The sequence below is a fragment of the Nannospalax galili genome, unplaced genomic scaffold (genome assembly GCF_000622305.1).
Source record: "Nannospalax galili isolate Female #2095 unplaced genomic scaffold, S.galili_v1.0 scaffold95, whole genome shotgun sequence".
In the NCBI taxonomy this organism is placed as follows: domain Eukaryota; kingdom Metazoa; phylum Chordata; class Mammalia; order Rodentia; family Spalacidae; genus Nannospalax; species Nannospalax galili.
The window spans coordinates 1,683,893-1,695,899 of record NW_008342393.1 but is presented as its reverse complement, the minus strand read 5'-3'; the positions used below and the strand labels follow the sequence as shown (position 1 = coordinate 1,695,899).

Genomic DNA, 12,007 nt, shown 5'->3' with positions numbered 1-12,007 from the left:
GGAGACCCTAAAAAAAAAAAAAAAAAAAAAAAAAAAAAAAAAAAAATACCAGAGCAAATTTTCCTCTCCCTAGGAGCCCTGTAACTGAAGAACACTCTGTGCTTGGCAACTTTAAACCATCTCTCCAGTCACTCTTGATCCCTAATTGAAGGCCAGTGCATAGCAAAACTTCAAAATAATCTGTGATCCAAGGTGGCTCAGTTTTGGAAAATTTTTAACTCTCCCTTGGGTTCATGAATGGCAAATATTTTGTCATTACTAATTTGGTTTCCTGCCTCCTGTCTAGTGTACAGTGTTGTCATGCTCAAGCCCAGGTACCCTCCTCCCACTTGAGGGGACTTGTTAGAGTCACAGCAAGGCTGCCTTTATGTCAACAACAATGCACTGTGCTCACTCCTCAATCAGATGATGGCTCCGAGAAGCTCTCTTGGCCTCATAGCCGAAGCTTCCAGCACCACGGGCCAGCTAACTGCTGCCAGTGCAGAGCCTCAATGCTCAGTACCCCACAAATGCCTTTAGGCTGAATCACTCAGAGTGCACAGCACTGCCGGGAAGCTTCCACTGACACAAGTTTCCTCTGTTGGGAGTTCGGGGAGGCTGAGCTGAAGGGGAGGAACTGAAACCAGATGAAGGCAGAGAGGAAAGCCAGGCAGTCATAGAAGGCCAATTCTTAATAAGCTTTGCTTTGTTTTGTTCATTTTTTTCTTTTCTTTAAAAAAAAAAGATTTATTTTATGTATATGAGTGTTTTGCCTGCATATATGGCACTGAATCACCAGGTGATTCAGCCTAAAGGCACTTGTATGTACACCATGCGCATGCCTGGTGCCTTGAAGCCAAACGCAGGCATCAGATTCCTTGAACTGGGGTTATAGCTGGTTATTAGCCCCTACATGGGTGCTGGGAAGATAACCTGGAATCTCTGCAAGAGCAACAAGTGCTCTTAACCACTAAGCTGTCTCTCTAGCCCCTTGTTTATTTTTTTTTAGGGTCTTGCTAAGTAACCTAGGCTGGCCTATACTCATGGCAATCCTCTTGCCTTACCCTCTCAAATGCTGGGACTATAGGTATACCCAGCACACCCAGCTCTCCAAGTACTTTCAAAGCAAGTTGCAGGTGTCCAGTCATTTCTGTTTGGTGGCCTAGACGTAACAGGTTGCATCGCTGTTATGAGTTGCAGAACAGCCTTCTTATGCCCAATCTGTAGGAGCCCAAAAAAAGCCACCATAGGAGGGGAGGCCATGTGCCTCAGCAGGACATGGTGAGGCTGAGGCAAAAAAAAAAAAAAAAAAAAAGAGTAAAAGTTGAAAATAAAAGAGATTTTGTTCCCCTCAACAAGACCAGGAAAGGGGGTAACTAGAAAGATGACATGATCTAATAAGGGAGACAATCAGGGTATACACCAACTGTTATACAGACCCAAGCTTCTTAAAACTGGGTTGAAACTGGGGGTAGTGACACACGCCTTTAATCCCAGCACTTAGGAGGCCGAGGTAGGTGAGGCAGGCAGATCTCTGGGAGATCCGGCCAATGTGATCTACACATAGGGAGTTCCAGGCCAGCTGCAGCTACAGGGAGACCATCTCAAAAAGACCAAAAAAAACCCAAAAAAACCTACTCTTATATCATGAATTACCATACCTATGAAGTTTTCTGCTCTTATAGAAAAATAAAGTTTTAATTAAAGAATAAGAAATATTTTCCTGTTATTCTTCAGTATGTAAGTATCAAATTAGCATATCTTTGGATTATATCATGTTAGAATGCTTAATTTTAAAAGTTGCTGGCTGGGCTGGAGAGATGGCTCAGCAGTTAAGAGTGTATGCTGCTCTTCAAGAGGACCCAAATTCACTTTTGAGCATCTATATCCCACTGGTGGCTCATGACCACCTATAACTCCAGTTTCAGGGGATATGACACCTTCTTGTGACTTCAGTGTACCCAAACACGCAGCATATATATATACACACACACACATACAAATAAACATACATTTTTGAAATATATATTTTAAAAATTACTTTTTTTTTTGGTCTTTTTGAGACAGGGTCCCCCTGTAGCCCCAGCTGTCCTGGAACTCACTATGTAGACCAGGCTGGCCTTGAACTCACAGAGATCCACCTGCCTCTACCTCCCGAGTGCTGGGATTAAAGGCATGTGTGAAATAAATCTTTTAATAGGTAGCTGCACCTGTGTTGTGCAGTACCTGCAGAGGTCAGAAGAGGGCGTTGGATTCCCTGGAACTGAAGTTAGGGATGGTTGTTAGCCATCATGTGGGTGATGGGAATCAAACCTAGGTCCTCTGTAAGAGCAGCTAGTGCCCTTAACTGCTGAGCCATCACTCCAGCTCTGTTTTACATTTTTAATTTTTATTTATTTATTTTTGTTTATGTGTGTGAGTATATTGTCTGCATATATGTAAGTGCACCCATGTCATGCAGTGCTTGAGGAGGTCAGAAGAGAGCGTCAGTTCCCATGGAACTGGAGTTACAGATGGTTGTTAGCTACCATGTGAGTGCTGGGATTCAAACCTTGGTCCTCTGTAAGAGTAGCCAGTACTCTTAGCCACTGAGCCATCTCTCTAGCTCCATGTTTTACATTTTTTAAGATATTTACTTTTATTTTCATGTATATGTGTTCATCTGTCGCCTGTTTGTAAGTATGTGTACCATGTGCATGTCTGATGTCTCAGGAGGCCAGGGACATTTGATCTCCTTGGAGCTGGAGTCACAGGCAGTTCTGAGCCACACAACATGGGTGCTAGGAACCAAATTCAAGGCCTGTGCATAGGAAGCACCTGCTCTTTACTGCTGAGCCATCTCTCCAGCCCCTTGTCTTACTTTTTTAAATTATCCTGTGTGTGTGTGTGTGTGTGTGTGTGTGTGTGTGTGTGTGTATGTGCATAAGCAAGTAGAGTCAGAGTACAACTTGTGGGAGTCAATTCTCTCCTTCCACCATTTGGTCTGGAGTATTACACTCAGGTTGTCAGGCATGGCAGCAAGTGCCTTTATCTGCTGAGCCACCTCACTGGTCCAAAAATCATTAAATCAATTTTGGTTTGGGATTAGGACAATATTTCACAATCTGTAAAGTGGCCCTAAACATACTTGTGTTATGTATATATGTGAAGCAGCAATCTCAGTATTAATTATTACAAAATTCAAAATATAGATGAACTTTAAAAACTGTTGAAAATGTTCTATGTCCTTTTTTACTCAGGAGTTAATTCCTTTTTAATTTTTTTTTTGGGGGGGGGGTTGTTTTGAGAGAGGGTCTCACTATGCAGCCTGGCTGGCCTGGAACTCACAGAGATTTACCTGCCTCTGAATCCAGAGGGTTGGGATTAAAGGTGTGTGTTATCATACCCATACCTGGTACAGGATTTAATTATTTTTTAAAAGATTTTATTCATTTTATTTTATTTATTTATTTTTTTTATTTTATTTATTAAGTGTTTTGCCTGTGTAAAACCCAAGGAGGCCAGAGAGGACGTCAGATCCTTTGGAACTAGAGTTACAGATGGTTGTGAGCTGCAAGAGTAGCCAGTGTTCTTAACCCCTGAGCCATTTCTCCAACCTCAGGATTTAATTCTTTATGTTAAGAATAAACAATCACAGGTCTCAAGAGTCAGTTCAGCAGTCAAGAGCACTGGCTGGTCTTGCAGAAGATCCAGGTTCAATTCCCAGCATAACAATGGTCCATAGCTCCAGTTCTAGGGGAAACTGATGCCCTCTCCTGACCTCTGTGGGCATTGCAGGACATGGGAGCACTTCCATACATGCAGGCAATACATGCAAGTTATACACATAACATAAAAATAATAGATAAAATATTTGGAAAAAAACAGTAATCCATTTTATTAGTATGCAAACTGCCTTTTTTTTTTTTTTTTCCTTCTTTTGAGATAGGGTCTCACTATGCAGCCTGAGTTTCTCTATGAAGACCAGGATGGGCCTTGAACTCACAGAGATTTGCCTACCTCTGTCTTCTGAGTGCTGGGATTAAAATCATGAGCAAACACCGGGGCGTGGTGGCACACACCTGTAGTCCCAGCACTTGGGAGGCAAAGGCAGGCGGATCTCTGTGAGTTCAAGGCCTGCCAGGTCTACATAGTGAGTTCTGCCTGCCTCTGCCTCCCAAGCACTGGAATTAAAGGCATGCACTACCACGCCTGGTGAGCTTAGAGTGATTTTTAAACCCATAATTTTGGGTCCCTTTAGTGGAACAAAGTTTAAGATTAAATCTCTAAAGGTAAGGGGTGTATAAACATAGTATACTTTGTTTTTTGGGAGACAAGGTCTTGCTAAATTATCCAGACAGCTTTGAATTTGTTCTGGGGCTCAGGATAACGTTCAATTTGTGATCTTCCTGTCTCTGCCTCCCAAGCAGCAGGAATAACAGACCTATCTGCCAAGCCCAACTCAACAGCGTATACTTAATAGGCATGAACTTTACTGTCATTAGTTCCAGGCAGCTGGGGCTGAAAAAGACCAAAAAACCCCCCCAAAAAACAAAAAAACTACGCCAACACAGCAACCACCACAAAATGAGTATTAGGGAGTTCACTAGAGATAGACTGAGAGGCTCTCCACACACTTTCAGCTCCTTTTCAGGGTTAGTGGGAACCCACCCTAGTAACAGCAGTACTGTGTGAACCAACACCAGCCCCAATAGTTGAAGATGAGGGAAGCAGTCAGACTGGTGCTTCTGGAATCTGTGCACTCATCGCCTCATTGTCAAACAATCCCACCACCCCCCCACTCCCGTGCTCATATCTCCTCAGATGGCTTCTGGGTAATGGCCAGCCTGACAACTAAATCTGTTCCCAAGCAGCTTCACAAGCATAGATGTAAGTTCTCTGCAAGTTCTTGTTCTGTAGGTCTGGGGTGGGACCTGAATTTCTATGAGCTCTGAGGTCATTCCCAACCTACATACCCTACATAGGCAGGACTCTACTTAAGTATAACAGTCCCCAACTTATGATGGTTCACTTTAGGATTTTATAAGTTTATCATCTTGCAGAATCAACACACAGTCAACAAAAATTGTACTTCCAATTTTAATTTTGCTGTTGCTGAGACAGGGTCTCCCTGTAGGCCCAGCTGGCCCTGGAAATCGCTACGTAGACCAGGCTGGCTTCAATTTCACAGCGGTCCACCTGCTTTCTCCATCCAGATACAGCATACTTTAAATTGAGAAATACCTATATGTCTGCTCCAAACCTCTGCAGACAAATCTTGAGCACAGCTGCCTTTGTCACCTCCTTGTAGTCGATCTGGCTCTGCCTACAACCTACAATGTATTGCCAAGTCTTACCATGTTTCTGGAGAGAAGTGACACTGAAAACCTGATCATCACTTACATTTGGTGCTAGAGTATGTTTTGTTTTGTTCTAAGACAAAAAAAAAGGATGCCAGGTATGGCAGGAGCCTTTAATCCCAGGCTTCGGGAGGCAGATGCAGATAGATCGCTGTAAGACTGAGGCCAGCCTGGTCTACATAGTAACTTCCAGGTGGGCTGGTACTAGAGACTAGAGAGACCCTGTCTTTAAAAAAGGGGGAGGAGGGTTGGAGAGATGGCTCAGCAGTTAAGAGCACTGGCACCCACATGGCAGCTGACAACCCTCCATAATGCCAGTTCCAGGGGGATCTGATGCCTCTTCTGACTTCTGCAGGCATTGCACACATGGATGCACTTACGTGCATGCAGGCAAAACACCCATATACAAAAAATTAAAAATAAATTAAGAAAAAAATTTACCTCCTCATTCATATACGTACAGATCAGGAATTGGGCCAGTGGGTCCAGAAACATGACCCAATCGTTCATGAAACTTTTTGTCAACCATAACCTCTGAAGTTAGCCACTGAGGCCAGCTGTAGCTCACACCCTGCTAGATATCTGGAACTTCAGTACACCCAGTCCCTTCTGGAATCCTTTCTGTCTATCAAATTTCTTCAGAAGTTAATTATAGATTTTTAAAGGGATCATGATTGAAATCCATAGTTAGATAGACAGACAGTCAGACAGGCAGACAAACAGACAGAAAGACAGATAGGTAGTATTCCAGGAGTTGAACCATGACTGTCACTTCAAATTTAGTAAGCATGTGTTAGCTGAGAGAAGTGGGGAGGGGGCTGGGGACTCCTCTCATTTCTGATTACACATTTGTCCAGAAAAATAGTCTTTCACAAATCTAAATACAAAGATAGACCCACGGCAGATGTCCCCACTCATCATGTACCACAGTCCTGTTTTTCTCTGTAGATCTATACTAGATGAAGATGGACTAAAGAATCATCATTTGTTCTCGGCGTGTGCCACTGTGGAACGATAAGGTCTCTGAACAAGTCTTTGCAATACTCCTTTTTAAAGTCTATTCTCAAAGAATAATGACCAAGAATTCTAGGGCCTTACAGCCCTCCCTTACAAAACTCCCACAAAAGCACAGCAAAGGGACATTCCTTGCTCTCACTTAGGAAACAAAGAAAACACATACCCAATTTGGGGACTGGCTGTGTGTCCCAGAACTGGTAGCTTCGCTTGCTGGCCTCCTCCATGGTTTTGGCAGGTCCCTGACCCACTGAGAACAGCTCAATGGCCTTCTGTATTTCCTGGATCCTCTCTGCTGGCAAAGAGTTCATCTGGGCAGGACAAAATTGGAGAAAGAAAAGGCCCATTGTGTTAGTGAGACTTTTGATTCATTACGAATCCAAGAGTTTTCTAGGTGTAGTAATATACATCTGTAATCCTAGCACACAGGAGGTAGAGGCAGAAGGATGAGGAGTTCAAGGCCAACCTCAGCAACATGAGATCCTGTACCAAGAAACCAAGAGAAAGCTGGGCATGGTGATGCATGCCTTTAGTCCTAGCACTCAGGAGGCAGAGGCAGAGCAGGTGGATCTCTGTGAGTTTGAGGCCAGCTTGGTCTCCATAATCAGTTCTAGGTCATCCAGGGCTACATAATGAGATCATGTCTCAAAAACCAAACCAAGTGTTCAGGGCTAGAGCGAGAGCTAAGTTGGTAAAGTGCTTGCCACTTAGGTATAAGGACCTGAGCTTGATCTTTAACATGATGGTGTATGACTGTAATCTCAGTGCTGAAGTGGACAACAGTGCTCTTGCAGAAGACCCAGGTTTGGTTGCCAGCACCCACATGGCACCTAACAGTCCATGACCCCACTTCCAGGGGATCTAATGCACTCTTCTGGCCTCCTCAGGCACTGCAGGTACATGGTGCATGTATACACCTGCAGGCAAAACATTTATATACATAAAATAAAAATAAAATTTTTTTTTTTTTGTTCTTTTTGAGACAGGGTCTTCCTGTAGCCCCAGCTGTCCTGGAACTCACTATGGAGATCAGGCTGGCCTTGAACTCTGCCTCCCGAGTGCTGGGATTAAAGGCGTACGTCACCATGCCTAGCTACAAAATATTTTTTTAAAGGTGGCAATTGATTAAGGAAGACACCTGACATTGACATCTGGCTTCCACACTCATATATCTACATAGCACATGCATACACACACACACACACACACACAAACCCAAGAGTTCTAGAGTTGAAGGGTACAACTCAAAGAAAGTGAGTGGTTCTTCAATACTAATCCCAGAAGCTATATGTTATATAAGAACTAGACAAGAGTAGCGACAGTTAGTTAGTGGGTGTTGCCTATGGGGTTTTGTTGTTTTATTTTTGTTCTTTTGAGAGAGGGTCTTGCTGTAACCGTAGCTGGCCTATAACCCACTATGTAGAGCAGACTTGCCTCGAGCTTGATCCTCTTGTCTCTGCTGGGATTATCGGAGTACACCACCACACTCAGATCTATCTATAGTATGGTTCCCTATCTCATGTTGTTTGATGCCAACCAAAAGTGACAAAGCTGAGTGTAAATGTTAAACAATGCAGAATGTGGAAGGCACAAAAACAAAACCCTATAGCTGGGTATAGTGGTACAAGCCTGTAATTTCAGGAATTAGGAGGTTGAGACAAGAGAATCAGGACTTCAAGTATAGCCTCTGCTGTACAGAAAGTTAAAGGCCAGCCTGGGTAACATGAGACCCTGACTGAAAAAATAAAATAAATAAATAAAAACTCAACACCCCATTACCTCAGATACATAAAACATTCATACACAGTTTCCTTTAAAAACTTTTAAAAAAATAAATGAGAGGCTTGAGCCGGCCGTGGTGGCACATGCTTGTAGTCTCAGCACTTGGGAGGTAGAGGCAGGCAGATCTGAGTTCAAGGCCAGCCTGGTCTACATAGTGAATTCCAGGAAGACCCTGTATCAAAAAGACAAATAAATAAATATGGTAGAAGGAGAGAACCAATTCAAAAGTTGTCCTCTGACTTCTAGATGTGTGCTGTAGAGCGTGTGCCCAGCTCCTCCCATACACACATGCACACACATATGCACTGACATATAGACAGACAGACAGACACACACACACACACACACATACACACACACACACAGTAAAACTGGGGGCTAGATGTATAGTTCAGTGGTAGAGTACTTTTCCCATGTACAAGATACTTGGTTCAAGCTATAGAAGCACAAAATAAAACATAAAACAAAGCAATAAAATAAAATAAAATTTCAATGATTATTATTCTACAAACTGTCCTTTAAAAACTATAGGCCAGCCAGGCGTGGTAGTGCATGCCTTTAATCCCAGCACTCGGGAGGCAGAGGCAGGTGGATCTTTGTGAGTTCAAGGCCAGCCTGGTCTACATAGTGAGTTCCAGGACAGCTGGTGCTACAGGGAGACCCTGTCTCAAAAAGACCAAAAAAATAAACTATAGACCAGATGTGGTGGTGCACACAGCACTCGAGAAGAACAGCCAGTGGGATCTCTGTGAGTTCCAAACCAGCCAGGACTACATAGTGAGACCCTGTCTCAAAAAAACAAAAAGAAAAAACAAAAAAACAAACAAACCAAAAAACCCAAACCAGACAAACAAAAAAACTATGCCTTAGAGGAGGCTTGAGATGTAGTGTTGGATCCCTGGAACTAGAGTTACAAACACTTTTTAGCCACCATGTGGGTGCTGAGAACCAAATTCAGGTCCTCTGCATGAGTAGCCAGTGTTCTTAACTACTGAGCCATATCTCCAGCCTCATGAATTTCCTTTTAAATTTATTTTGTTCATGTGTGTAAGTGTGTGGGCATGCACATGTCTTGGCCTATGTGTGGAAGTCAGAAGATACCTTTTGGGAGTCAGGTCTCTCCTTCCAAACCAGGTAGGCCCCAGGAATCGAATTCAGGTCATAAGACTTAATGGCGAGGAGCCTAAGATACAGAAGGCCAAGAAGCACTGCTCTAGGCAGCAGAGGCTGTCACATCATTTCTCTGTAGCACCTAGCACACATATGCAATATGACCTGCAATTTTCAGGGATACCATGCTTAAGAGTCAGTGTCTAACCTGCCAGGTCTTTCAAGGCACTGTGAACAGTCTCATCACCTGGGTCTAGAGGAGAGAAAGCATTGGGATTTCTTCCATCTTTAAACAATACCAGTGGGGATGATCAATCTAAATTATCTTTCACATTTAACTCAAAATTTATCAGCCATAAGAAAACAGAGCATCCTTGTTACCTTCACAGGCTGATCCTGGGCTGGATCTGTGTCACTGCCTTTCTCTTTCTTCTTTTTTTGTTTCTTTTTCTTCTTTTTGGCTCCAGTATCATTGGCTGGACTCAAGCCACTGTAAGGCAAAGTAAAAGCTGATGCAGGCTTTAAAAAAAAAATCAAATGTCTTAAGCTACACTGACAAAAGGGCTTTCTGTAGAGCAAACCCTCCTTAATCATGCCTGTTGGCTTCAGAAGCAGACTGGAGACCCCAGCTCCCAGAAGGGGCATTTGGAGGGCACCAGCAAGCACAGGGATCCCCACTCCCACCCTCAGTTGCTCAGGAGAAAACACTATTCAAGACAAGTCCTGCTACTTTCAAAGTGCCTTTTCTGTTCATTCATTCATTTACTCATTCATTCATTCATGGAGACAGGGCCTCAAGCAGCTCAGGTTGGCCTCCAAGGATGACCCTGAATATGTGATTCTCTTGCTTCCAAGTCCTGGGTACTGGGATTACAGGTGTTCTACCTACCTGGTTTATGCAGTGCTGGGGATAAAACCCAAAGCTTCCTGGTGCTAGGAAAGCACTAAGAACTGAGCTACATCCCTATCCCTTTTATTTATGAGACAAGATCTTGCTAGGTAGCCTTGGCTAGCCTGGTATTATGTATCCCAGGCCGGCCTTGAACTTATGGCAATCCTCCTCCCTCAGTCTCCTGGGTCCTGGGATAACAGGCACGAGCTACTACATCCCTTTTGGGGACTTGGGATGGAAACCACGTACTTCTTTCTTTTTTTAATATTTTATTTACTATTTTTATTCTATGTCTATTGCCTACCTGTATGTCATGCAATGCCCTCAGAGGACAGAAGAGGGTGTCAGATCCCCTGGAACTGGAGTTATGGACAGCTGTTAGCCACCATGTGTGTGCTGGGATTTGAACCTGGGTCTTCTGCAAGAACAATCATTGCTCTTAACCACTGAGCCATCTCTCCAGCCCCATGTACTTATTTCTTTAGATTGCCAGGCTGACTGCACCAAAGACAATGATAACGCTCAACAGAATATTTGTACTACCACCACCACCACTTCCTTAGGGCCCTGAATTTAAAAGAACGGCCAAAAGGCAGTAGTAACCTTTTTTTGAATCCTTTGTCCTTATTCACCAAGTGTATTTGGTTTACTGAGTCTTCCCCAACTAAACTTAAAGCACAAGACAGTATGGTAAAGAGAGAAAAGGAGAGATGCTCAGGGGTTAAGAGCACTGAGTGCTCTTGCAGAGGACCCACATGGCAGCTAACAATAGTCTGTAACTCCAGTTCCAAGAAATCTGACATCTTCTTCTTTCTTCTTCCACAGGGATTGTACGACATCGGTATACACATACACATGCAGGCAATACACACATACACATGAAGTAAAAATAAAAATTTACTGTTATTTTTATGTATATGAGTGTCTTACCTAAATGTATAGGCACCACATGCAGGCCTGGTCACCAAGGAGGTGAGACTTGAACCTCGGTCCTTTGCAAGAGCAGCCAGCTCTTAACCTCTGAGCCATCTCTCCAGCCCCAATAAATAAAAAGTTTTAAAAAGAATCTGACTGGGGGCTGGAGGCTGAGGGTATAGCTCAGTGGTAGGACACTTGCCTGGTATGCACAAGGCTGGGTGAAAGGAGAGATGTGACCCCTGCAAGTTGTCTTCTGACTTCCACACGTGTGCCTGTGTGCGTGCACACGCACGTGCACACACATACACACAATAAATAAATAAATAAATAAATAAATAAATAAATAATTTTTTAAAGAATTAAAAAGAGGGGCTGTAGAAATGGCTCAATGGTTAGGAGCACTGACTGCTCTTGCAGAGGACCCGTTTTCAATTCCCAGCACCCACGTGGCGGCTACCAACTGTCTTTAACTTCAGTTCCAGGGGAATCCGTCACCCTCTTCTGACCTCCATGGCATTGCATGACACAGGTGCACTCACATACATGCAGACAATACATTCATACACATAAAATAAAAATAATAAAATATTTTAAAAAAAAGAATTAAAAAGAGGGGCTGGAGAGATGGCTCAGTGGTTAAGAGCACTAGCTGCTGCTGGGGGCTGGAGAAACGGCTCAGCAGTTAAGAACACTGACTGTTCTTGCAGAAGACCCGGGTTCGAATCCCAGCACCCACATGGTAGTTAACAACTGTCCGTAACTCCAGCTCCAGGGGATCCCACAGCCTCTTCTGACCTCCGGGGGCACTGCACAACACGGGAGCACTTACCTACATGCAGGAAATATATGCATACACATAAAATAAAACTTAAAAAGATTGAAAAAAAGAGCACTGGCTGCTCTTGCAGCACACCCAGATTCAGTTCCCAAAACTCACATGCCCTCTTCTGATCTCCATGGGCAGTGTATGCAT

The 12,007-nt window shown here is 43.5% G+C and overlaps 1 protein-coding gene across 1 annotated transcript in view; it reads right to left on the bottom strand.

The window, feature by feature from the left end:
- Nucleotides 1-12,007, bottom strand: part of Nmt1 (N-myristoyltransferase 1) — a 46,913-nt gene that overhangs the window by 16,450 nt on the left and 18,456 nt on the right. Inside the window, exons 2-3 of the mRNA XM_008838221.3 lie at nt 9,606-9,714; nt 6,499-6,643 (exon numbers count right to left, since the gene is read on the bottom strand). Coding sequence (XP_008836443.1) covers nt 6,499-6,643; nt 9,606-9,714 — 254 coding nt within the window. The remainder of the gene's footprint in view (nt 1-6,498; nt 6,644-9,605; nt 9,715-12,007) is intronic.